The following is a 26124-nucleotide window of genomic DNA, read 5'->3' as shown; positions in this document are numbered from 1 at the left end:
ACCCTGCCCCCGCCACAGCTCTGCTCACGTGACCGCGGGAGCTCACGCACGATCGGGCGTGCTGTACGTGCCGACGTACGTGCGTGCGTCCGTGCGTGCGAGGCGGGGCGACGTGCCGTGCCCTGCCCTGCCGGGAGGGGGAGGGCGCACGGGAGGAAGGAGGAAGCCGCCATCTTGGAGCGTCGAGTCGCCATAACAAGGCACCCAGCGGGAGCGAGAGGATTTTTTTTTACCTGGGCGAGGGGGAGCGCGGCTGGTGGCGGTGAGGACGGGCCGGGGACACGGGGTGGGCGCGGGCCCGTGGGAGCGGAGCGGGGCGGTCGCCGCCGTTCGGCCGGGCTTTGCGGCCTGCGGAGCTACACGGGAGAGCCGAGGCCTGGCGGGGTGAGGAGCCGCGATCGGGGCGGGGGGCGGCGGGCAGCGCCGGGAGCGGTGGGAGCGCGGGGCAGCAGCGCGGGGCGGGGCCGCGGCGGGGCTTTGCGCCGGCCCGAGCCGTGGGGCCGCGGGCGGGGAGCGCTCCATTGTTCGCGGGCGGGAGGTCCCGGTGTGGCGCAGCTGCAGCGAGCGGGCGGCGCTGGGCCCGACGCGGGGCTGGGGGGCCGCGCCGCTCCGCACCGCGCTGTGGGCGCCGGGTCCGCAGGAGACAATGGGCGCCGTGGGGCTCCCATCCCGCGGGCGGATGGCGCGGCCGCTTTGTGCGGGGCCCGCCCGGCACAACGCTCTACCTGCGGCCACAACGGGACCCTACGGGGTTGGGGGGCGGCCGCCGGGCTGCGGCCCGAAGGGAAAGTTGTTGTACGGGGCCTTGTGTCCGTCGGAGCGTTTGTGAAATGGTGGCGTTGTTGGCGAGCAGTGCGGGGAGTCGCTGCGTTTGGTGAGGGGTTGTTTGATCCTGAGCGTCCTTTGAAAGCATAGGGAGCCTTAACGGACCGAGAGGGTCTCTGTACTGCTAATGTTTGAGTAATAGCTGCTGTTTGGATCATGGTAAACCTGAGATTACTTTCCTGGTTCTCATAGTTCTTACCAAGTTAATGGGAAGGAGAGTTCTCTTTTCAAAGAGTCTGAAACTGTTTTTAGGCAGGAAAAGCAGCCGATTTTAAACTTTCACCGTGAAATTATAACTGATGTGTATGGAAACAGCTGGGCGTTGTGAGAGGAGCTCACATTCCTTTTCCAGTCTCTCGCAATGCTCTCTAATACACCTTTTATTTTCCAAAGAAATGTTTGTTGGGGGGGGAGGGGAACAAGCAGATTTTCCTTTGCATTTTCTGTCCGTGACGTCAAACTGTCCAGGCCTGCAGCACCACTTTCTGTTCCTCTGCAAGGTTTTGAACTCAAAGTATATCGGCTCCTTCAGTGTGTTGTAAGGAGCTGTCGAGCTCTGGGCCATGCTTATTTTCTGTGTATAAGGTGCAGACTTTGTGTCATCTCTGTGGTTTTATCAAATACAATGTTAGAGTTAAGTCATCGTGTACCAAATGTTGCCTTAGAATCATGGAGCTCTTCAGGTTGGAGACCTTTGAAGACAATCTACTTCCAACTCCTGAGTGCAGTTTGTGCTGACAGCTGGACGATAACGTCACGCCGAACGCGTGAGCAGGCAGTTAGATACGTGCTATAAATGTATTTTCCCAACTGCTTCATTTGGGCATGGTTGCTTAGATTCACTGAGAAGCCTCTGTCTTTTCAGCTCGATGATACCATGGGCTTCCCTGTTTCAAATGGAGCTAAATCCCGACCCAATTAAAAAAGTTTGTGAATAAGCTGTGAGAAATCAGAGCTGGAGGAACTTAGTCTTTTTTTATTCTTAAAGATCATTTCAATCTCACTTAAAAAGGGCATTTGGAGTCGAATGTTTCTTTAGGCCTGACAATACTTTCCTTTGGATGCTGTCATTTTGCCTTCTGTCAAAGGCTTGTGCCTAACATTGTTGCTTAGGATGGTGGTTTTTCTGTGTCCCAGCAGTGCAGGAACTTGAAGAACAGGCGAAACACTTGAGATCATTTGTGCCTAGGTAGTATTTTTCAAGCCGTTCCTGCAAGGCAACTGAAAGCTGTTTACAGAATCATCTCTGGTGACCTCAGCTCAGCTTCACAGCGGGGGGGAAAAGGTCTGATATGTGTCTCATTGTGCTGAGGAAACAGAAAAGCAATAACCGAGCTGTGTGCTGCCTGCAAAGAGGTGATGTTTGGATGATGGGCTGCTCTGTGGGCTGTTTGAGAATACAAACTGTGTACAAAAGTCTGTGTATTAATTGCGATTGTCTGCTTCTCTTTCAGATTGAAGGAAGTGAATTCTGATATAACTCAGCTTTGTTAGAGGGCTTTTTTTTTTAAAAGAAAAAAAAAAGTTGATCCACAGTGCATCAGAGCAAGTTACTACTTTACTTTTGAGTGACTTACAGGTGCTTGCCTGCATTGCAATAAAGGACTCATATATTGAGCAAGACTTATTTATCTCTTCATTTTGGAGAGTCTAATAAACTGTTATTACAGTTTCTGTACTGACTTTCAAAGTTTTGAAGTCTAAAAAGACATCTTTAAACATAGAAACATGAGCACGGCCAGAACAGAGAACCCTGTTATAATGGGTCTATCCAGTCAGAACGGGCAGTTGAGAGGCCCTGTGAAACCCAGCGGGGGCCCAGGAGGTGGAGGCACACAGACTCAGCAACAGATGAACCAGCTGAAAAATGCCAACACAATTAACAATGGCACCCAACAGCAAGCACAGAGCATGACCACCACTATTAAGTAAGTATTCGTATCCAGTGCCTTAAGAGTAATGCTTAAATGGTATCTGGAGGAAAGCCTTCTTGGGTACATGCTTTTAAAGTTTGTTTCTGTTTTATGACGTTGATGACAGAAGTCTCCTGGAATGTGTGTTATGAAAAGAAAGCTGTATTTCCAGGTGTGAGCTTCTCTCTGACATTTACCTTTGCAGTTTATTTGTTGTGAAAATTGAGCTTGATGCTTTGCTTTTTCAGTACATGTAGCTGCTTGTCAGCAGTAGCCCACTGAGCAGCAGCATCCTGTTTTCTTTGCTCATTTTAAGTGGTGTGGGAAGGAACAGAAATGTAAGACAAAGGAGGAAACACGGCCTAATCTTAGTCCAGTTTTGCTTGCTTTGGGGTTAGTTGTTGCAGATCTCTTTTGTGGTGAGAAACCTTCCAGTCAGTTCTCTTTTGTCATTGAACTTAAATGGTGGTGAGTGCACTCCCTGGTGCAACACTCCAGTTTCAATTAGTCAGAGCCTAAGCCAGGACATGGTGGTACCTTTATGACACTTGTCTGTCTCTTTTGTCCCATCAAACTGCTTTTGGAAGTGTGCTAATAATACATACTGGTTGGAAATTATCTCAGACCTGTGAGACTTGAATGTTACGATAGCAGCTCACTTTTTTCCTCCCATAGTTGCCACTGCACCCAAGCAACATGAATTTGTTTCCCTGCCTGAGAGAGTGCCTAATGGAATGCCCGAGCTCTTACTGTTTGCTTAACACATTTTCAGCTGTGGTGTTTTTAAACTGGGTTACTACCAATAGAACTCATCAGAACTTACTCCTAAATGGGACTGGGGAGGAGGAGAACTTGTTTTCTTCTGTATGGGGGCTTTTCAGAGAGGAAGAGTGTCTGAATCTCACTGAGAGTCAAATGGAGTGTGTGTTTACTTAGTTTTCTCCCCAGAAATAATTTCATCTTATATTACTCACGGATATCAAATAGACAGTTCCTGAACACAGAAATGTGGGTCTCTCTTTTTTATTATTATTATTTTTAGCACCAGTATTGAAATATACATGTGTGGATTTATTACTTATTACTTTAACATCACTATGTCAGTATGTCAGTGCTCAGTTTGAAATCTGTGTTCCAGTGGACTGATTTGGTGACCCAACAGGGGGACCTGAATCATGACAGGATAAAGATCTCCCAAGTTTGCTTTGCACTTGGCAGGCTGCTCAGTGCCTTTGTTTCCCATTTCCTGCCTGTTGCATCCCACTTTGCTCAGAAAAGATTTGAGCTTGTACCTGTAGGTGCTTATAGCTGAAAATATCACATGTCAATCACTTGCCAAGAAAATCAGAATGCAAAATCAAATGATTAAACCAGTCTTTGTCTTTGTTTGTTTTGCTGTAGACCTGGCGATGACTGGAAGAAGACTTTAAAACTCCCTCCAAAGGATTTGAGAATCAAAACTTCTGTAAGGATTCCTGAATTGTAGGAATGGAAATTGTGGGAGAAGCTGCAGTGAAAAAAAAGTCATACAAGATTCAAAAGCATTTAAGCTTTTGCTCAGCTGTTTTAAATGAGGGATTGCTTTGTAAAATTAATCTGTTCTCTTAAAATTACTTGGGAGAGATGCTTCTCTCGTGAAGCTCAATAACACTGTTTAATGTGTTTCTTGCTTTTTATTGCTGTTGCAGCTTGGGTCCAGTGTCTTCTGCAAGGCAGAAATCAAAAGATGTCTGTGTATATTCACAGGATTGTATTTGGTTTTTGGAAAGTTAATGTTTACTTCTCTACTTTATGATATTGTACTGATAAGTGAGAACTCCTGTCTAGTAATGGAACATGCTTTCTGATCTTCCTGCATAAGCAGCCTCTCCTCGGGTCTGACTGATGCTTGGCTGTGGGTTGTGTGACCTAATCTTATGGATGTGCTTTTTCTGATTATCCAGGACGTGACCTCCACAAAAGGAAATGAGTTTGAAGATTACTGTTTGAAACGGGAGTTGCTGATGGGAATTTTTGAAATGGGCTGGGAAAAGCCATCTCCTATTCAGGTTGTTATAATAAACAGACTAGTTATAAGCAGCAACTTAATTATTATAAACTCACTGATATTACATGTGCTTAAATGGTGAATGCTTGTGTCATGGCTCGGGGAAACTGGGGATTTGAACAGCAGGATTTTGTGACTGTAGGAAGGAAGAAACACTGATTTCCAAGTAAATCATAGCTGTTGGCTGATGAAGAGATTGGGATTGACTGAGATTTTAGAGAAACTAACTTTGATTTTCCTTTTCGCTGTGGAGACATCAATGTGTTCCTCTCATTCAGAAGCATCAGTAGCCATAGCAGTCACAGTGGGGACAGGGCTGTTCTTATACATTCCTGGAAAACTTTGATTTGCTGTAGGTTGCATATCTGTAGTTATAGAGGTATCTGTGTGGCATTACCACCCATTCTTGGCTTTTTTTATCATACACATCTGGAAGGAGTCATAACAGAGGTTATAGGAGAGAGATTAATGTGTTAGTAAGTTTACTTTTCTGTCCCTTCCTCTTTAAGAGTTGTTTTACGAGTAACAATTGACGTGTGTGAAATTGCTGGGGAGACAAGGTTTATTTTCAATTGTTGCTTAGAGAGTTATCATTGACAACTGGGCCACTTTATCTCTGTAAGGAATGAAGGAAGCTACGGCTTATTTCTTTCAAGTAGATTCTAACACATCACCTTTTCTAAATGAAAAGATTGTAGGTATTTGGGTTGTTTAGTTGTTGCTGCGAAGGAGAGCAAACTGAAGAGTACATGTGCCCTCTCTCTGAATGGCTGAAGTCTCAAAACTAGCAGGCTTCCCTTTTGTAAAGTCTAATCACAGAAGCATGCAGGTTTGAGATTACATGGGCTGATGCGTTTCCAGCATTAAGAGATGCATGTCTGTTTCTGTTGGAGGAGTTTCTGTCTGTCACTGTCTCCTCAATTTTTTTTTTTAAATTTTTTTTGTAAATTACTTTTTGCTGATGTATCAGTGTGGGTTTACCATGCCTGCAGTACCCAGTACAGAGCACATTAAGAACTTTATTTGGGATATTGGGAGCAGAAGTGTTGTATTGTGTTGAAGAACTCTTTGCTGATAGATTTAACTCCTTCCATCTGTGAGAGCACAATACACGCAGGATATTCTGTTCACAGAATAAACATGTAATGTTGTATTGTTAGTGAGGAGAATTATATTTTGTTAATCTCTTTAGTGAGCCTAGCTGGTGATTGTTCATGAATTGACTGTCATTTCAGGAGGAGAGCATCCCCATTGCTTTGTCTGGTAGGGATATCTTGGCTAGAGCGAAAAATGGAACAGGCAAGAGTGGAGCCTACCTCATTCCCTTACTTGAACGGCTAGACTTAAAGAAGGACAACATACAAGGTCAGTTGGGATGGGTCTGCCTTAGCTGCATCCAGGTGGTGGTATTATTGCTCACTGTCTAGACTTGAATCTAAAAGCTGTTTGATGAAATGCAGTGATGTAGGTTGTCTGCTCACACTTGTAAAGCAAGTACATGGGGAATGGTAGAGGGAAGGTGGAATTTTATAAGTTGCAAGTTTCCCTTCAGGAACTTGAATTGGAAGGTATCTTCCAGACTTTACTTTCTTGCCTCAGAAAGCAGATTAGGAGTAATAAACATGTGGTGGCTGGGAGAGCTGTGTGGAGCGAGTGTGAGGGAGCACATGTGGAATTTATCTTGTTTTGAGCAGCTTCTAGGACTTCTATAGATACCTATCAGGATATTTATAGTGGAACTGCAAAACTTTGAAATATGGCTTTGTGAAGCTTCTATGTTCTACAGGGAAGTATTTAAGACTGTGTGTTAATAGTAATTCATGCTGATACTTTTAACTTTCAGCAATGGTGATCGTTCCCACCCGTGAACTAGCCCTGCAGGTCAGTCAAATCTGTATCCAAGTCAGCAAACACATGGGAGGTGCCAAAGTGATGGCAACAACAGGAGGAACCAATTTACGAGATGACATAATGAGGCTTGATGATACAGGTTGGTGCACTTTGTTGCATTACAGTTACTGTTTATTTGGGGCTTTTATCCTGGGTGGGAGAATTTGTACTTTTCTCTTTTGCCTGTGCTACTGTTTGCTTGTTAGAAAATAGTTTGTAGTGTGTCCTTGTCACTGTATGTGGTTATTCTCTCAAATGCTTGGTATAAAACATGTCTCTGAATGCTGGAAACACTGCCTGAGTTGCCTTAACTTTTTTTGCTCTTCTCACTCCACAGTGCATGTGGTGATAGCTACCCCTGGAAGAATTCTCGATCTCATCAAGAAGGGAGTAGCAAAAGTTGAGCATGTCCAGATGATAGTATTGGATGAGGCAAGTAGCTCATGTTAAAACATTTTTCACTTGTTAAAGCAGTGATGTGTCTCAGCCAGCCACCTCATTATGCACATCAACAAGTAGTTTTGCTTGAGGATATCAAGGTTATAGCTAAATCATTTCTTGGTGGTTTGAGAAGGTATTTTGGCAGAAGTTTTCTGGGTGTGAATTTTCCTAGGTTGCTTTCCTAAAAAGGTTTTGACTTCTGTTTACTTTTTTGTTGCTGTGGAACGGATTAACAGTCACTTCTGAATGGAGGGAATGCATTTTGTTTAGTTTCGGTTTGTAACAAATGAGTAGTGCTTACCACAAGTTCATATAAACTGATTTATGAACATCTGAGAGATTACAGGCTTCTGAGTGAGAAGGTTGAGAAAATAATCCTATGACAGCTCTTGGCGTCTATTTATTTTTCTTTAATTTGATTCTGTTTTGAAAACAGTTTTGAAAACCAGGAAATGTAAACTTCCTTTAAGTGGTGAATCCTGGTTCCAGCAGCTAAATCAAATATCTTTTAGAGTGTAGTGATTGTTCCAAAGGGAGTGAAGCTGGGGAGGAGACTATTCCTGGTGGTGTTTTCTTTCTGCTGTGTTACACTACCAGAGGACTGGGAGCCTGTCCCATCTCTTTAATGTCGTATTTTGTACTTTTGTTGTTACAGGCAGATAAGTTGCTGTCTCAAGATTTTGTTCAAATAATGGAAGACATTATTCTCACGCTACCTAAAAACAGACAGATTTTGCTCTACTCAGCCACTTTCCCTCTGAGTGTACAGAAGTTCATGGTGAGTGCAGTTGGAATCTTGTACATATGATTGTGACACTGTACATAGGGTACACGAGTGAGTGGTGTTCTTTTATTTACACAGTCATGCTTTCTTGGTTTAATATATCAGCCTAAATATGGGATAGAAGGTAATTGCTTTTAGTGTGGTCTGATGCCTTGGATTTATAAGCAATCTTTCATAAACTTTCTTGAAATTTTACCTGCCCTTTCTCATGACAGATACAGAGTGTCTGGGTGGTGCATTCGTGCTTTGCAGTTTAAGTGTGCCAGAGGACAGGATGTCTTTATGCTGTTTTGCATGTAGATACGCCTGCTTTATTTTATTTTGTCTTTCAGAATTCCCATTTGCAGAAACCCTATGAGATTAATCTGATGGAGGAGCTGACCTTGAAGGGAGTTACCCAGTACTATGCCTATGTAACTGAGCGTCAGAAGGTTCACTGCCTCAATACGCTGTTTTCCAGGGTAAGCAATAGGGTTTAGAGCCTACAAAAGCAGTTTTTCACTTCAAAATAAAATAGTAAGATTTAGGATGACAGGTTTTTCCATGACAAAATGTACTAATGATGCTGTGAGCTAGAGTTAAAAATAATTCTTATTCTGCACTTTTGTGCTACAGAACCTTGAAGTTTTTTTCCCCTGTTGTTCAGAAATATATGTTATGAATTGTTTGTAGCACCTGTTCTCTCTTTTCGAAAGGGATTTAGATGCATGCCTTAGATTTGCTGTGAAAATTCCATGTTTACTGAACACTCTGATTATATTTCCAGCTCCAGATCAACCAGTCGATCATTTTCTGCAACTCCTCTCAACGGGTTGAATTGCTAGCCAAAAAGATCTCCCAGCTGGGCTATTCCTGCTTCTATATCCATGCTAAAATGAGGCAGGTAAGTACAAAGTTACAGCAGTTGCTATCTGGGTTCTTCAGGTTTATTTAAATTTATGTGTGCTGTAAAAATGTATTTTGCTTTAGTTCCACTTTGTGTCCAGACTTTTTTTCTGCTCTTTCCAAACTGATCAGTTGGTATTTAGGAATACAAACAGAGCAGTACTCAGCCAGTGTGAGCTCACAGCGTGACTTGGCAAGCAGCACATCTTGCTCCACGGCTGTAGGGGAATCTGAGAAGTCAGGGAGACAGCTTTGATCAAAGCTCTCAGTGAAAGTACCAACTATTACTGCATAGCAGTTTTGCACCCATGGCCTTGCTGTAAACATGAAAAATAGCAACATGGTTTTGGTGCACAGGGATTTATGTTACTTGTAGAGTAGCTCATGTACTCAAGCTTCACACTATAGCTTTCCTTGTTAGCTAGTGAACTTGGAGACACTGACAAGAGGTTGAAGTGATGTGTGGAAGGTGGTAGGACTTTGAAATATCTTACATTTTGTATGTAAACTAGAACAAATTAAAACGACAGCTTTAATGGACACCTGGCTGTTCATTGGACTGACAATACGAACCTTTGCTGGGCTATATATGGAGCAGTAATTTAAGCAGAAAAGGAGCTGATGTCAGTGTTGAGAACACAGCTGTGCAGATGGATTGCTTGAGACCTGGTTTTCATTTCTCTTATTTTTATCTTTCTGGCAAAAAAAAAATGGAGGCATCGTTATTTGAGTGGGACACTGCAACTTGTTCATTTCACTCTCTGAAAATGAAACTGCTTATTAATCTGCATAGTCCAGTGTGGCTTGTTAGTGAGAGAATAGTCTGCGCAGGCACTTGGCTCATACCATCACTGATTCAGTGGTGGAAAATGCTCTGCAGTGGAAAATGGAGTTACTTTGAGTTTTAAAGGAAGGATGTTTCCAGATTTTATGTCAATGCTCATGAATATATTTTTAGGATGTAAGGTATTAATATACAGCATTTGGCATGGAGCTAGGAGAGATGATAGTCAAAACACTGGGAATGAAAATAGACCTTGGGAACAAAAGAAGTTTTGGTATTAAGAGGCAGAACAAGGAGTTTAGACTCAGCTGATATTCATGAAGGGGCGAGCGTGGGATTTGTGGTTGTAAATTGAGCACTCAACTGAAAGTCATAACTGTTCTTTAATTAGTTTATTTATGTGTTTCCAGGAGCATCGCAACCGCGTGTTCCACGATTTCCGAAATGGCTTATGCCGCAATCTTGTTTGCACTGGTAAGAGCCCCTATGCATTTCTGAAGGTTGTGGTAGAGTAGCCATTAGCCCAGGTATAATTGATGAACTGCTTAGTGATAAAACTAATCTGTTTTAGTAAGAGAATTTTTGTCATACCTGTGTGTAGCGGGCTGCAGTGCTCCTGTATTGCAGAATGACCCGGGTTGGAAGGGACCTCAAGGATCATGAATCTCCAACTACCCTCCCCCGCCACAATCAGGGCCACTAACTTCCTCATTTAATACCAGCCCAGGCTGCCCAGGGCCACATCCAACCTGGCCTTGAACACCTCCAGGGTCGGGGCAGCCACAGCCCACATACCACTCTCAGAGTAAAGAACTTCTCCCTGACATCCAGCCTAAATCTGTAGGCATACAGGCTTTCTCTTTTTGGCAACCTGTGGTGGTGCAGCTTGCTAACAAATCCTTTCATTGTGATGATAATTTGTACTTCAGTTATGTTTTCTTTATGTTCTAACATTTGAGTGTCCTATAAATTGTTGGATATGAAATAGTAGAAGAACTGTAGGTAGAACTGTGGCTAGCATTATTGAATAATGATTTACTGATTCTTCATCACTTCCCAAATGCTTTGCAGTTCTGATTGGTCTGTATATGGCCTGAGTTGTATCTTGGCTGCATTACTAAAACTCACTTGAAATGAAACAGAGATAGTTCAGTTGATGGGACGTAGCTCACATTTCAAGTCTGTTGTAAAATGACAGTGTGTGCCTTATTTGATAAGATGCTTATATAAAGCTGACCGGCTCAAAAATAGTGCAAAAACTGGCTTCATGAGAATTATTTTTTTTACCTAGAACTGAAGATTTGATGTCTTGATCATTCGGTTTTTATTATGCTTAACATGGATAAAGAGCAGGAAGAGGCTGTAACAGAATTTATGTCAAATGTTTTGATACACAGAAAGGGCTTGTCTTTAGAAACTAGTGCTAACCAACATTCACAAAGGCTAAATTTCCCAGCCCAGCATTAGATTTCATGGAAGTTAATGTTCTTCATGACTTGTGTTGTCTTTCAGATCTGTTTACCCGAGGTATTGATATCCAAGCTGTGAATGTGGTGATAAACTTTGATTTTCCAAAGCTGGCAGAGACTTATCTCCATCGTATTGGCAGATCAGGTGAGAGGAAAAACATGTTTTAGGGACAGCTTTGCTGATAATTGTAATATTCCTTATGCTTTGATTGGGTTCTGCTTTCTATCACTGTACTGATAATTATTTGGAATAGCTTTTTTTCTGATGTTTACTTACAGGGATGATGGCATAGGATTTTCTTCACAAATACCTGAGTTAATGGCCGTGCTCTTTAAATGAGCTTGAAGAGCCTAGGCCAAAAATAAAAAGAAAATGAGGGAAAAAAGCACCTTTTGCTTTAATTTCATGGAACTCGCCAATGCTTATTGTTTGCAGTTTAGGAAGATTCTATATTGAAAACTTAATTTCTGTGTTTTTTAAAGCATAGTGTGTTTTGTTTGTTGTTCTGCTTGTGCTCCAAAGTTTGTTTCTGATGTCTGGACAGCTTCCAGATATATCCCTGATGATGACAGTGAAGAGTGGAACTCTGTTTACCTCAAGTTCCACACTGCAGTAGTGGAAGACTTTTACTTGGTAGTAGAAAGTCCTTATCAGATGTTGATGTGAAGCTTGCAGGGGTCCAGGTTGACTTTTATAATGAGAAAGCGATGTTAATAACACCTGCAGAATCTGCAGGCTTTTCATTTAACCTCCTGTTACTCAGTTTAAATTTCTTTTTTGAGGTCGCTTTGGACATCTTGGCCTGGCCATCAACTTGATCACCTACGATGATCGATTCAACCTGAAAAGTATTGAGGAGCAGCTGGGAACTGAAATAAAGCCCATACCAAGCAACATTGACAAGAGCCTTTACGTGGCAGAATATCACAGTGAACCTGTAGAAGATGAGAAACAGTAACCATGTGCGTATGTGCTGACTTGAGTAGTTGTGTTGGAATGTCATTGTGGGGGAAGAGGGGAAACTGATGTGCTGAAGAGTCTTGGAATGTGAAAACAAAGGTTTGAAATAGGCTGTCAGAGGAGATGAGGAGAATCCTGCTTGGTGACAGGATGGCTGTGAGCAGCCTAATGAGTTCTTTCTGTATTTCTTAGCTGAGCAGTAGGGGCAGAAAGTGATTATCAGGAAGGTGAGGAGTGAAAAATAGGTCTCTTAAGAACATAGCACCAACAGAACAGCCTGTTCATCTCAGCAGCTGAGAGGAGCAGGTTCAAGCCATAGGTGCCTCATATTTGTTTTGCATTCTTTGATTCATAGAACTTCTGCAAGTAAGCTGAGTAGGTAGCAGAGCTGTAATTCATCTTCATTGCCACTTGAGGTCTACATAGCATTAAAAGAAAATGAGGCTTCTCTGGCAAGGACTTTGGAAGTGTGACTTTTTGATTGCTGTCTGAGGGGAAAAAAAAGGCTGAGTCAGTTCACAATCCAAGGAAGCTGTTATTCTCACAGCAAATAGAGGGTAATATTTCATCTGTTACTAGCTGAGATGCTACAGACCATTTGGGTTGAAAGGAGTTTTGTAGTGCATCTTGTCTTAGAGATCATGAATTAAGAATTCTAATGAAGCTGCTGCAATTACTCTCAGTTAACAAAAAAATTGCCAAAGAAACAGTCTGTTAATTAAAATGAGAATTAAAGCAAAACCTGTATCTCTTTGGAATAACTCAAGGCTAGCCCCAGCCAGCTGGTCATGTCCAGGTGACTTGTGGCCTCTGCTTTGCTGGCTGAGCTTTCTCCATGTTTTAAAATAAATAAAGCAAATCAAACTGTGAAGCTGGGCAAGGTCCTTGGGCGGCTTCCTTGGGGGGAGAAGTTGGGTCATAGTGGCACATCAGAGGGACAGTTCTCGAACTGCATCCAATGCCGGCGGCTTCTCAGGAGCTGCCCTGCAGTCAGCATGATTCATTTCTTAGCTCTGTGCAAAACCAGAACCTGACTTAATTGCAGGTGTTATTTGTGTATTTATATATTCAGGCTTTGACTACATATGCCAGAAGGTGAAGCCCTTTGATCCACATCTGTGACACATCATTTCTCTGGGGATACCCTTCTCTTTGTGGGTTTTTCTTCGTCTTTTCATTTTGGAACTATGAAGACTAAAGAGCTCGGCCTTTTTTCTTTTCAAATTTGGCAGCAAGGAAGAAAGAAGATGAAAGGAGGAATGGCTTTTTGTTTTTCCACTCGTTTGCACTGTGTGCTGATTGAACATTAGTTGCACTAACTGCTGGTTTTAAATTGTTTTTTCTTTGGGTGGGAGGGGCAGCAAGGGAAGAAGAGAAACCCTGAAAAGAGAAGAATCTTTGAACACGAGCTTGTCTGCGATTTCAAATTCTCCAACCATCTACTGAGTGCATTTCAACTTCTCCCTGGTTACTCATCTGTTTTTAAGCTAAAGAGCTTCTTACTTATTCGTGCAAAGTGCCTTATGCTATGAGACCATTCAGAACATCACCTTTCCGACACAGCCCGAGGAATCAACAGCCGTTTTTGGTTTCAGGTCAAAGTTCCCCTCTTTTCCCCCCTCTCTTCCTCTCCAAGTACTCGAGGCCAGGGCTGTGAGGTGAAACTTATTGGTAATACTACTTTTGTCTTCAACTTTTTTCTTTTCTTTTCTTTTGTTGTTCTTTAGTTGGAGGAGTTGATATGCATCTGCAGTTCACCCACACTGTAAATACCTGTATTTAAAACAAAACCAACTTAAAATCTGGGCTGATTAGGTGCAGCATCGTAGCTCCAGAAGGAAAGAGTAGCCTGTCATCTCTTGCAGGAGCCATAAGAAAACCCCTATGCTCTAGCAGAACACTAAAGACTGGTTACCATAAGTCTCCATTAGTAGTTCCAGCACTTGATACGTAGACTTGTTTCAGAGCTGTGGCCCTCTTTCCTCTGGTGCAGTGTGTCCCATAGAAATTCAGATGTGTATATTGTACAAACTTTGTAAATAATTTTTTTTTTTTCCTGTTTGGGTTCATATATAACTTTTTTTTTTTTTTTTATGAAGGTTGCTGGGGTTAAAGGGATGTGACTGATTATGGGAGCAGCTAAAGATGAGAGGGGCTCAGTTTTCTGCAACACTAAGCGATGAGAAATGCTCTGAGCTCCAAGCAGAGCAGGCCTCACTGCGTGTCCCTGGTCAGGGTGGGTTTGCTCCGGTGTTAGCAGCGCTGTTGTACCACTCGTGTGGAAGAGATTACTTGCAAGGCTCTGAGGTCTCAGAAGTCTGTTGCTTAGCTTTGTGGAGATACTCTTCTATTTCCCCCTTAGAAACTTCAGGAACTTTACAAGCTCTGAAGGGTGCCGTGACCCGTGTTCTGCATGGCACGAGGGGGATCCGGCGGGTGTCAGCGTTGCTGAGCAGTATCTGCGTAAGGTGTGGATTTGGGTTTAAAAGAAACCATAGGAAACCGAGACGCATAAACGGACAGTTCTGGAGCTCGATGGGAACGATTGATTTCCTGCAGCGTTGTGTATTTTCTGCCCAACACGACCTCAATACAGACTTCTGGTGAGCAGGGAAAGGCGAAGCCCGCCCTGTAAGTGTCAGGAGCTGCAGAAAGCTGCTCGCCACCTGCTCTGTTTAGGCACGAGTTGCTGTCTGTCACTCTGCGCTGTGTATTGCTGGAACACTTTCTGGTCAAGCGGTGTTGCTTTAAATTGTGCCCCTCCCACCATGCTTGATGTTTGGCCTGATCTGCAGGCAAAAGGAGTGAGACAAATCAAACTGTAAACTTTAAAAATTCCCTTCTAGCCTGTTCAACAACAGCATCAGGAGGCACCTGGATGAACGCAATCCCTTTTGCTCATGTATTGTGTATAGCGATGCCGCACTCACACTATGCTTGCTTACTTTGAGGCAGGAATTAATGAATTGTCTTAATTTCTCCCTTTATTTTTTGACCCCTCCCACACTTTTTGTTTTTTCCTTTTCTTCTGAGTATATTCGGAACCAAAAGGCAGACTTAACCTGTCCTTTGCCTCGAGGAACACACACACCAAACCAGGTGCCTCCTGACAACAGCTTTACAAGATGATGGAAAGGGTGGTTTGTTTGGGGTTTTATTTTTGTTCTGGTTCTTTTTGTTTTCGGTCAGCAGTGACTCCGTAACTGTAGCAAATGCTGCACTAGAGTACAACAAACTCAAGAGCTCGGCCACAGGTAACTGTGAGCCACACAGCTTACATTTGACTGGCAGGTACTAAATGTAAACAACTTTGGGGTGCTGGGAGGGGGGCGGGGGGTGGGATTTTGTGGGTGGTAACTTTGACCAAAAGTAAAACCTTGCTCTTGTACTGCAGCCAGCTTAGGATTATTTCCAGAGTCAGCAGAGGGATCATTTTAGTGCGACAAAGACATGGGAAGTGTAAATAAAAGCTTTGTATCTTGCCAGGGCACACGCTTGTAACAAGAACAGGATAGCAGTGTTGAGTGAGGTGCGTGTGCTTTGCTTTGGATGTGGGGTAGGTGAGCCCGGTGCCATTCTCTGATGGTCCCTCTTGAAGCACAGAACTTTTAAATGGAAAGTATTACTATAAACTTGGCCTCTTGTTGAGGACTGGCACTTACCTGACATGTCGGGGGCACCATTTGTGGGTTGCTTCCAGTAACGCAGGAAGCAGCCTATTCTTGGTGCTAAATAGACGATCTCTAACAGATGCGATCCAGCAAATGGAAAGATGCTCCAAATTGACTAGGGTAAGCCTAGGGTTTTTTTCCTTTGTTTTTTCTCCCCAGGATTAATTGCATCTCAATCTTCTAGAGATTCCTTGTGACACCCTGCTCTTGTTCTAGTCACACGCCAGCCTTTACACTTATGCGTTACTTGGTCTCTTTCAACAGAGGAGCCCTTGGGCCAAATGCTTCCTCTGTCAAAGAGGACAACAATATCAATACAAGCAATTCTACTTTTTTTTTTCCTCTCCCAGAAGTCTAAAACGCTTTCAGTTGAGTTAAAATGGCTGCAAGGAGATTGACACCAACCTGCAGCCAGTGTATTTTCTAGGCTGGCCTCAGGGTGTGCAGCTGCACAGCGCAGTTGCTGTGAGGGCTTTCCCTGCACGGGGGGTGGGGGGTGGGTTGGTCTCAAATACATGTTTTAATTTGCAGAATGAGATGGGAGCATCTTTCCTTTGCCCTCTGGGACTTGTTATTGTTGTGGGTAAGAACACGGAAGCTCGATATGAATTTGTTGTGTACACGTTGGTATCAAATCATCTCATTCTGATCTTGATTTTTTTGATTTCTTTTTTTTTTTTTTTTTTTACTTGGGTTGGGGGGGGGGTTGTCTGCTCCAAGGGTTTAGAAACACTTCACATGTTGTAATGAATGAAGTGATGGGAAGGGTGAAGGCCTTGAGCAGAGTACTGACCTGCCATGGTTCCTGGGCTGCAGGATGCCACAGTGGCCTTATCCTGCTGTGAAGGTTGGGCACAACAAGCATTTCCAGTTGCTGTCAGCTTGCAGTCTCTAATTGGAGTTGATGATAAATGAGGGCTCTGGAGCAGAGCGTGCAGCTGGCCTTGGTGGTAAGGCTGTGCTGTGTGTTGCTCAGCTCACTGCTGTGTTGTCGACGTGTCCGTGTAGAAGCGTTTCTAAACCCTGCTCTAGACAAAGCGAGGGAAGGGTATGGAGGGGTGGTGGGAGGGATGGGTTTATTAAGATACAGCCTTGCTGTATTTTAACCAATAATTCAAGGGAAGGGGTGGCAGGAGAAGAAAACAGTCCTTGTTCCCGTTACAGAATAAAACAAACTTTATTTGAAGATAAAATGATTGCGGTCGAGGTGGGCTGTCGTCACCCACCGCTCCCTGGGCAAGAAGCTGAAAGTTGCTGTTAATCAGTGAACAACACGGACAAATCATTGCAAATGGGGGGGTGGGGGGAGGGGCAAATTGGCTTTTGGTTCAATTGGGTAATTGGCAAATTGTCCAGCGGAGCTGCCACTCGGTTGGGCTGTGTTTCTGGATGTGTTTGTGGCACAGCACCGACTCGGGGAGTTGCACGAGTTCAGAGTGCAAAAATACGACATGAGAAAATCCTGATTTTTGTTGATTTAAACTCAATAAAAGCTCCCTGGATCACCAGCACGCTCTCATGTCTTTCTTTTCCATGCTAAGCCCATACCATGCCACCCTCCTGCCTTGCACACCAACCCCCCGTCATGCATTACAGCAGCATCCAGCCTCCATCATGCACTGAGGGATGCTGTGAATGAGCAACAGAACCGGAGGGTTTGGGAGGGACCAGTGGAGATCAGTGAGTCTGACCCCCCTGCTGGAAGCTCCACACCTTCAGCCAACACCATGGGGCTGAGCTGGGCTCCATGGGATCATCCATGTTCCCTGCTGGGGCTTTGAATACCTCTGTGAGTGGAGACCATGGGCTGTCTGTAATAGCAGTGCTGACGTTTGACCATCAATAAAGTGCTCTGGGCTTTACTTGGTGTTTTGGTTTGTGCCTTTGATCTCCCAGCCTGGCAGAGCCTGGTCCTGTCAGCTTCATGCCCTGCCTTCACATCCATCCCAGGGAAGGAAAAGGGAGAAAGGAAAGGGAAGGATGGAGAGAAGTGAGGAGAAGAAGAAGGGAAGAAACAGAAGAAGAAGGAACACATGGAAAGCAAAGAGATTACACAACTCTTACTATTATCACATGGAAATGCCTTGAATACAAGGAATAACTGAGCGACTGAACTGACTCAACCTGGATTTAGGGCTGAACTTGAGCCTTTGAGATGATCCCAAAGCTCCACCAGTACAACAGGAGTTCCAGGAACAGCACCTGACACAAAGGAAATAGTCTATGGCAGGATGTCTGCTGAACACATTGCAAAATGATTCTGTACTGACTCTGAAGGAAAGAAAACCTTGTTATACTGCCATGGCAAACAGCAGCGTTTTGTTTGCTTCCATTACTGGCGGATACACACCCTGCTACCTGCTTCTCTTCCAATAGAAGAACCCAACTGGGAGCAAAGTGCTGTAGGACGCAAAGTAATTGAGCAATAAAGAGGGCTTCCAAATCCACCAACAGCACAACATAGCACCGCAGCTCAATAAGCTCAAACTGTTCCTTTTAACTTAAACAGAACTGGGAAATTTGGGCTGGGTTGAGAAGCTGCTGCAGTCCCATCCCAGTCGTGCTGCATCTCGGTGTAAGCAACAAGTGTGACCAAAGCAGAGATGTACAGTCTGAAGTCCTGAGCAGCGCAGGGCGTCACCTCCAGAACTGGGCTGAACTACTTGAGGGCCTTCACTGCTTCCTGGTCCTCATGATCTGCTTCAGGCGCCTTCTGCCCACTGCAAAGAACAGAGATGAATGGACCTGAATGGTCCCTTCCAATTCAAAATGATTCTATGACCTACTGAGAAACAAATGGAGCACACATGGAGGGTACAGGAGTAAAGAACAGAACAGCAGCAGCACGTCCTGCCTTCCCACTTCTAAGTTTTGTCATGACAAGTGTTAATGTAGGATAAAACCCAGTTGTTTTCACAATATTAAGGACAATTAAGATGGAACATCTCATCTCCCAGCATAGATCCTGGCTATTTGGATAGGAGAGCGTCGGTGTTTTCATTACCTCACTTGGTCACTTCTCATCTTTGGTTTATGTGGACGAGAAATCAACTCTTTCTGAAAAGAGAAAGACCCTCTGATCATCATTAGCTCCTTCCACTTCTACCCGCTCCTATCAAACACAGTGCAGTTGTATTAATGTCCTGCAGAAGGACAGAAGTTTAACCTCATCTGGGGTAAAACCTCACCCATCTCTGCTCTGTACTGAGTGAATTAGGGCTGAAGGAAACAATGGAGGGAGAAACGTCAGCCCTCAGAGCACAGCAAAGGGGCTGCGAGGATTCATTCATTCAGCAGATCCAGCCAGACCTGGGAGCTGCACTGTAAGGATGCAAAGGGACCAGGACATACCGCAATCCTTTCTTCTCTCTGTTTCCTCAGCAAAGCCAATATCTCTTCTCTCTTCTTGGCCTGAATTAGAAACATTTACCAAAATGAGCTCAGAAAAAAAAAATAAATGAGCTTTTAGCACACGATGCTCACAACATAAACCTGAAATTCCTCATTGAGGCTGACAGCCAGTGCGAGCATCCTAAGATTCCAAGGGTAAGGCAATAGCAGGGCTTCCTATTTTAAGTGGGCTACAAGGATTTCTCAGATTTACAGTGTTAAGAGCTTTGAAATTTCATTGCTGGCCATGTATTTAGTGCTAGTTGCCTTAATTTCCACTAGTTGTGTGCATTTGTGGTCCATACATGGGACGTTAATATGCGGGTTAGAGTAATAGTCGCTTAATATGCGGGTTAGAGTAATAGTGGCTTCCATAAAGGGCTCTATCCACAGATCACTTCAGTGTCTTGGAAGCACAGCCAGCTGTTGTCTGCAGAACTATTACTCAGGTCAGGGCTGCTTTGGGAACTGCTCTTAATGTCATTTCCAAAGGTCCAGAGCTCCACCAAAGGACACACAAAGATCAGGGACGGGGATGGGAACAGAGTTGGGCTGAGCAGCTCTTACCTGCTGACGGTATCTTTCTTTTGCTTCAGCCTCCTGCACGCTGTGAGCTGCTGATGGGGTCCATCCCTGGGTCTGGGCCTGCCCAAGGGATGGGGTCTGCCCAAGGGAAGGTCCCTCATGCCTCAGGTTGGCGGGTCCCAGGTAGGACTCAAACAGCGGCGGCAGCATGGCCGTGTTCCAGAAGATGCGGGCGAACTCCACATCAGCTGGGCTCGAGTCAGCAAAGATGAGGGGCCCGTCAGGCTGTGTGGGGCTGTGTGGGGCTGTGCCCTGATGGCCCCTCTCCATCTGGTGGCCCCACTCCTGCCCCACAGCCTGAGGACGGCGCTGCCTGCTCTGCAAGGCACTGCTGGTCAGAATGATGGTAAAAAAAATTGTTTTGAGTAAAAACCTCATGGGGCTGGATTACATTTCTGCAACATATATGGGTGAGTGCAAAGTCTGGCAAGGCTGAGATCAGATTCCCTTTGCTCAGAGGTGTCTGGGATGTCCTGAGGGCAAAGATGATGAATCCCCATGTGCTCCCACTGGGCATCTCCCCAAGCCTTTTTACCTGGCTGTGTGGTTAGTGATTGGGACTGGTGGCAATCAGCTAACTACACTGCCTAGTAACCAGGCTGATGGATGAGCTGCTCTTCCTACTTTCATGATATTTGGGTTTTTCTATAAGAGAAAACAAACAACACCCATTCCCCACCCCCCAGCATTACTGTAGGTTACAACACTATTAAGTTTGTGTTATAAATAAGGATGTAAGCAAAGAAAAGTGAACCCTTTTTGCACTAGGAATGAGGCTGCAGCAAGGCTGCAACGCGGCGTCCTGTGCCTTGTTTTGATGGCAGTGAGTTTAGTGATTGCGGGGCGCTGGGTACAATCAGCTTAACTACACTGCCTGCAAACCAAGCACTGCTCTCACGACGGCATTCAGACCTGGAGAAAGAAGGAAGCACTTCCAATAACGGATATTAAAATACTCCATGTGTTATTACAGCAGCAGTTGACATTGCGGTCATGGCCACCCTTAGAACTATTGCCTTAAATCTCCCTTTTCCCCAGGGATACAGGAATAGAGGTTGTCAGCCCAAACTCTGCAGTGCTACCAAAGAAATGGGAAAGTCTGTTCTGCAGAACAAAGTGGAATAAGCAGAAGCCATTATAATTAATTGTGCCTCATGTCCAATGCATGTGTATGCAACTGATAATGCCATGGAAGTATTGTATGCAGACTTACTGCTGCAATGACACAGAGCCCATCAGGTTACAGGGATTTGCATGAAAATTAAGCTTTCAACCATAACTGCTGTATTCTTCAAATGCAGGGGGATAAAAAAGATTCAGGACTTACCGTTGAGAAGCTCACCTTGTGAAAATCCTGCTGGGGCTGAATCTGTAACAGAATGCTCAGAAATAGTTATCAGGAAGAGAAAAATGGGTAACTTCTTTCCTTTCTTTCCACCCACCGGGTACCACTTTCCCAGGCAGACACGGGGATGGGATGGACCCTACAGTGGCACCTGGGTCCTCATCTCTCCCCATGGGATGTCAGTGCTGGAGTGGCCCCAGCCTGGCTGTGGGTCAGCCCCACGCCTGCAGCCTTTGTGTACGCTCTGTCTCCATGGTCACTCAGGGCTGGTGCCTGGAGGATGGACCCAACGCTCCGAACCGACCGCACGGCTCTTGGGACAGGGAGCTTTGTTGCAGAGGAGGTTTCTATGGGCAAAGTCAATACGGAGCACAAGTTTCTGCCTTCTCCTGTGCACAAATGGCTGCGGGTTGGGCCAGAGCTGCAGGGGAGATCCAGGTCTGATGCTCCGAAGGTCCAGCACATCCCTCTGGGGTGATACCTGCAGCTTCAGGCTGCTTTGGGTGCCATAGAAGCAGACGGAGAGGCCTTTTCCCTAAGGAGATTTGCCATCTCAGATGTTGTCCCTTACAGAAACATCTCACGGTTCTTGACCTCACATCAATGGTTGTGACTTCAGCTGCTGTCCTGAAGGTGCCTGTAGTTGCAGGTGCTGTGCAGAAGGAAGGCTGCCACCAGCAAGATGCACTGAGTGCTATTGGTGCTCCATATCAAAAGTGCAAAAGCTTCTGCAGAGCTGGCTCTTGCCAGCAGTGTGCCAAGGGAAACTGTTTGCTCTAGGTTTGCTCGGCAGTTACTAGAGAAACTGCATCTGACTCTCTTCCCGTTGCACTTCATGCCTAGGCTTGCCTGGTGACCAGGAGACCCACTATTTAATCTGGCTAGGAATGCTCGTGCTGAGTTCAGGCCTGACCTGAATTCCACTGAAGCCTGTGGACAGATTTCCATTCACTTCATGGAGCTCTGGGTGCATCTGGAGGTGGAGGCTGTGGATGCCCCATCCCTGCAGACATTCAAGGCCAGGCTGGATGTGGCTCTGGGCATCCTGGGCTGCTGGTTGGTGACCCTGCACACAGCAGGGGGTTGGATTGAGATGACCATTATGGTTCTTTTCAACCCAGGCCATTCCATGATTCCATTATATGATTTTATGATCCCATGAGTATCCAGAGACAGCAATGCAGTATTTTCTAATGTTGTATTATTACTATTATTTTCTTCCTCCCAGTAATGATTAAAGAACCCAGCAGCCCCCTTTAGCCAAAGGCATCCACATGTGCTCATTCATCCAACTCAAGGAAACAGCACTTATTGCATGACCAGCCTGGTTACTCAGGTGAAGAGCTTGTTTGCTGCTTACAGTACTTGTGAGCTATGGGAACAATGAACTCAATGCACGGAGGTGTTGTGGCCATTCAGGGCTCTCTGACTGTCCTTTGTGCAATTCGGTCACTTCTTTTATCATGGAATTTCCCAGCTCTAAGGGCCTGTCTGAACAAGTCTTCTGCAAACCCATCGATGGATGCATTCCTCAGAGCACAACCAGCCCTGGGAGAGCTCAGATTGCTTGGCTGCATCACCTGCAACCCAATGAAGAACCTGCTCAAACACAGCTCTTTTCACCTTGTCATTCTGTTTGAAAGCTTTCTGATACCCGGTGTTGGTGGTACAAATTCATGAACAAAACATGAACATTGATAACTACAATAAATCCAGTCATGGATCACAGAATCACTAGGGTTGGAAAAGACCTCCAAGATCAGGCAGCCCAACCACCCACACATCACCAATAGCTCCCACCAACCCACATCCCTCAGCACAGCATCCAAACTAAACCCAAACCAGAACATCTCCAGGGTTGGTGACTCCACCACCTCCCTGTGTGCACCAACCTTCATAGGGAAAGGAGCATTGCAGCACAAAACCCAGTAACAGCAGTGAAATGAGTTTGTGACAACTTATTCCATTTACTCACCTCAGTACTGAACTGGTGTTTATCCATCAGGCTGATGGAAGTGAAAATCCATTAAACAAACCTGATACTGGGATATAAACCACCTAGAGTGGGAGTATCCTGGAGCCCCACATGCTGATCTACTAATGGAGCACACCTGAATGCCATTACAGCCCTCAGGGCCACCTGTATATAAAGGCTGAGCAAGCTGCAGTGGTGTGATGGTGAAGGCAGTGTTGGGTGTTTTTGGGAGGAGGTTTCCTATGATTTTTCTTCTCTTTTAATTAAAAAAAGAAAAATAGCAAGTAAAAGCTTTATAGGTTTTTGTAGCACTAAAACTGTTTCTTCTGTGGTTTCTGGAGCTATTCATGAGCTATACCTCAGGTTCTCAACAACTTTGGTCTGAGAAGGTAACGTTTGTGGTCTTTGTGAAGTAACTGTGAGTGTTGCTGGGTGTTTGCAGTACTAAATGCTGGCTAAGGAGTAGCACCTTGTAATCTTTTATATTTCAATGAGTGCAGTGTGAGTGCTTTCTAGGAAGGTGTTCAACTGGTGTCATACCCTGAACTGAAGTAACCACTTCTTTAGTAGTTTAGGTTATTTAAGCTTTATGTGATGTGGGTTTTAACGTCCCTCCTTAGAACTTGATAGCACCTTAATGCTGTTAAATCAATCCAGTGTAGCATCTCATCTCTCCTGATGGCTCTCCAGCAGTTAAAGCACTTGGATTTAAGATGAAGGATGAAATTGCTGCTACGGTCTTCTTCATCACAAGGCTGATAAAAAGGGAAGACAAGTTGAGCAAGCACAAAGTAGAGAGATTTGCAGCTAAGCTGACAACGTTGCTGTTTGAGAAGTACAAGAATCACTGGTACCTGGACAACCCATCCCGAGGACAGGCCTTCAGGTAGGAGGGCCCTTGGGTGAAGGGGAGAGGGCCTGACTTCTTGAGTGGTCTCAAACTGACTCCTATAATAAATAAAGCTTCTAAGAATAGTTGAGTTGCTGGCTAACTTTCTGATAGCCTCTACAAATGAGAACTTGCACTACCATCAAGATGAAATATGGTGAACTTAATCCTATTTCTTGGAGTAGAGCTTGCAAAGTGAAGTCTTAAGTTCCACCTGCACTTCTGTTCTTACCTAGGTGTATAAGGATAAACAAGCATCAGGCAAGAGATCCACTGCTGGAACAAGCTTGTGTGGAGAGTAATGTGGACTTCAACAAGCTTGGGTTGCCAAAAGAGATGACGCTGTGGGTTGACCCCTTTGAAGTGTGTTGCAGGTGAGTTAAACTTGCGACTGATGCCATAATCTGTTGGGTTCTGTGGGAACCTCATCCTCTCCAGGCCTGTTATTGGAGGCTGATTGTGCTTCCTTGGTGGTGTGAGGTGAGTAGTGTTTGCAGCGCTGGTCCTGAGCTGAGTGGCACAAACACATTTGCTTCCAGGTATGGAGAGAAGAACCGGCCGTTCACGGTTGCTCACTTTGAAGGAGAGGAGAACCCAGAGCTTTCGCAGCAGATCAACTATGCTGTTGACAGAGCAGCTCTAGATTATCCTTCTGGCACCTCTTCGGATGAGGAGAGCTTCAGCAGGGAACCGAAAGCTATCCCTACTGTCAGCAATCCTAACAGTGTCTATCAGGTAAATACATGATGGCCTGTCGCTTTTGGTGAGAGCCACCATCTGTCCTGGATGCTCCTTCATGAAGGTGCAATAGACTAATTGGTCAGACTAATCTCCCTTTTCTTGCCCAAACACATCTTTAATGCTGTCTCATTTCTTGCTGTCTAGTTTGACTACTGCAAGACACCCGTACAGTCCTGGTCCCAGTATCTTCATAGGAAGACACACATGAGTGGCTCATCCTATGCCCAGCACAGGGCTTACAAAGCCTTCAGGCCAACTGTTGCTTTCACAGGACCACGTGTTGATAGATACCATTGGATCAATACCAAGCGGTAGATCCATGGCTGTCCCTGCTCCGACAGCCTCTAACACTGAGCTGTGCTGTGGGATGAAGGTGCTACAGAGCTTCATGAAAAGAGAGCTTTACTTACTGTCTGTTCCTTATCCTCTCACTCTGTACTATTGAAACTTTGGGCTTTTAAATAACATTTTAATATTTTAACAATGTTAACAAGACTGAAAATTAACGTGAGATGCTTTTTGTAAACTAAAGAGGAAATGCATATATATCAATAAATATAATCATGTTTTCTTTTTAAAAGCTGTCCAATCACCTCTTGGTGCCTGAAGGGAGTTTAAATAGAGGTATTTAGTCAAAACACAAGTCAAGGAAGATTGATAATAAATAAATACACCCTTAGGGTTGAGGATGAGTGGATATCTGCTTCCTTCTGGCTGAGGTAACAAGGGCAGCAGGGCACTGCTCAGCTGCACTGGGAGCAAAGGTGTGGAGCTCTGCTCTGTACAGCTGTGAGGGATGATCCTGTGGCTCCTCCTGGCTCCTAGGCTACAGCTCACCTGTCAGAAGAAGCCAGGAGAGGGATGGATAGATGGCGGTGTAGCAGCACAGCAGGCATCATATCACCTTCTCGAAGGATTGAGTATTTATCAGGGTGTCTATTCTGCTGTTCTGCAGTGCTGTGTCCCCCAGGAAGCTTTTTCTGTACCACGCTGAGTCACTTTAGCTGTCTTTTTACTCAGCCAAAGCTCTGGAGGGATGGGGACTACACTTCCAGGAAGAAAGGGCTTGTTGGGATGCTGCTGGCCTTCCAAACTGTGCTCTAGGATCCTTTATTTAACTCAGTACTGGCAGCCACTCAACACAATGGCTTTGTTCTGACTTTCTTCCTACTGATTTGAATCCTACTACAGCGTCTCCTGCTCCTTAAACTGGGCCATGAGGGTAACAAGCAATGGCAGAAGCTTGTCTTGCTGCTTAATGCTCAACAAGCTTGTTGTCAAAACCTAATAGCTCATGAAGTACACATGGCTGCTTGCTGCAGGTGTTTCTACTTGCTGTAGTCTCCATCTTGCTACCTAATAAGCAGTGATGAAAATGACTTTTGTAATCCTGAAAGAGAGGCTCTGTAAAAGAAGATGACCAGGAGCAATTTCAAGGGGGGGGTTGGGGGGAAGGTATTAGGCCGCAGTTACTCAATCAGATCCTATCTTACCTTTCAAATAGTGTGGATGGTGGTAACTAATGAGGT

At 44.8% G+C, this 26124-nt stretch overlaps 3 protein-coding genes across 8 annotated transcripts; 2 read left to right on the top strand and 1 right to left on the bottom strand.

The window, feature by feature from the left end:
• Positions 1 to 109: 109 nt before the first annotated feature.
• Positions 110 to 17178, top strand: DDX6 (DEAD-box helicase 6). The gene is made up of 14 exons (XM_015884062.2): positions 110 to 262; positions 2280 to 2753; positions 4140 to 4203; positions 4682 to 4786; positions 6021 to 6150; positions 6629 to 6775; positions 7013 to 7107; positions 7772 to 7894; positions 8233 to 8361; positions 8667 to 8783; positions 9980 to 10043; positions 11082 to 11183; positions 11822 to 12001; positions 13072 to 17178. The coding sequence occupies exons 2-13, from the start codon at positions 2554 to 2556 to the stop codon at positions 11995 to 11997; spliced, it is 1452 nt and encodes a 483-aa protein (XP_015739548.1). The 5' UTR covers positions 110 to 262; positions 2280 to 2553; the 3' UTR covers positions 11998 to 12001; positions 13072 to 17178.
• Positions 16012 to 21821, bottom strand: C24H11orf88 (chromosome 24 C11orf88 homolog). 5 transcript variants are annotated; one of them, XM_015884068.2, is made up of 6 exons: positions 21088 to 21821; positions 20988 to 21014; positions 19628 to 19973; positions 19022 to 19081; positions 18675 to 18727; positions 16012 to 18390 (listed from the first exon to the last, which is right to left on the bottom strand). In XM_015884068.2, the coding sequence occupies exons 3-6, from the start codon at positions 19913 to 19915 to the stop codon at positions 18330 to 18332; spliced, it is 462 nt and encodes a 153-aa protein (XP_015739554.1). In that variant the 5' UTR covers positions 19916 to 19973; positions 20988 to 21014; positions 21088 to 21821; the 3' UTR covers positions 16012 to 18329. The 5 variants fall into 5 exon arrangements, with proteins under 5 accessions (XP_015739554.1, XP_015739553.1, XP_015739552.1 ...); XM_015884067.2 differs by having other exon boundaries at positions 19628 to 19976; positions 20973 to 21014; positions 21088 to 21820; XM_015884066.2 differs by having other exon boundaries at positions 20973 to 21014; positions 21088 to 21819.
• Positions 21822 to 22181: 360 nt separating this feature from the next.
• BTG4 (BTG anti-proliferation factor 4) lies at positions 22182 to 25175 on the top strand. 2 transcript variants are annotated; one of them, XM_015884064.2, is made up of 5 exons: positions 22182 to 23354; positions 23659 to 23851; positions 24091 to 24228; positions 24394 to 24589; positions 24740 to 25175. In XM_015884064.2, exons 2-5 carry the CDS (start codon positions 23679 to 23681, stop codon positions 24908 to 24910), a joined length of 678 nt encoding a protein of 225 aa, XP_015739550.1. In that variant the 5' UTR covers positions 22182 to 23354; positions 23659 to 23678; the 3' UTR covers positions 24911 to 25175. The 2 variants fall into 2 exon arrangements, with proteins under 2 accessions (XP_015739550.1, XP_015739549.1); XM_015884063.2 differs by having other exon boundaries at positions 22193 to 23354; positions 23656 to 23851.
• The last annotated feature ends 949 nt before the right edge of the window (positions 25176 to 26124 follow it).

Source organism: Coturnix japonica, chromosome 24 (assembly GCF_001577835.2).
Source record: "Coturnix japonica isolate 7356 chromosome 24, Coturnix japonica 2.1, whole genome shotgun sequence".
Lineage (NCBI taxonomy): Eukaryota > Metazoa > Chordata > Aves > Galliformes > Phasianidae > Coturnix > Coturnix japonica.
Note: the sequence above shows the minus strand (reverse complement) of the source record. Positions and strands in the feature narration are given on the sequence as shown.

Bases quoted from the DNA above. Each gene is read 5' to 3' on its own strand.
- DDX6 (XM_015884062.2), top strand. From the start codon at position 2,554: ATGAGCACGGCCAGAACAGAGAACCCTGTTATAATGGGTCTATCCAGT. The intron at 2,754-4,139 runs GTAAGTATTCGT...GTTTTGCTGTAG, and splicing joins AGCATGACCACCACTATTAA to ACCTGGCGATGACTGGAAGA. The intron at 4,204-4,681 runs GTAAGGATTCCT...CTGATTATCCAG, and splicing joins ATTTGAGAATCAAAACTTCT to GACGTGACCTCCACAAAAGG.
- C24H11orf88 (XM_032449102.1), bottom strand. From the start codon at position 20,023: ATGAGGTTTTTACTCAAAACAATTTTTTTTACCATCATTCTGACCAGC. The intron at 18,728-19,021 runs GTATGTCCTGGT...TTCTCTTTTCAG, and splicing joins AGAGAGAAGAAAGGATTGCG to AAAGAGTTGATTTCTCGTCC. The intron at 18,391-18,674 runs GTAATGAAAACA...TGTTCTTTGCAG, and splicing joins ATGAGAAGTGACCAAGTGAG to TGGGCAGAAGGCGCCTGAAG.
- BTG4 (XM_015884064.2), top strand. From the start codon at position 23,679: ATGAAGGATGAAATTGCTGCTACGGTCTTCTTCATCACAAGGCTGATA. The intron at 23,852-24,090 runs GTAGGAGGGCCC...GTTCTTACCTAG, and splicing joins TCCCGAGGACAGGCCTTCAG to GTGTATAAGGATAAACAAGC. The intron at 24,590-24,739 runs GTAAATACATGA...CTTGCTGTCTAG, and splicing joins ATCCTAACAGTGTCTATCAG to TTTGACTACTGCAAGACACC.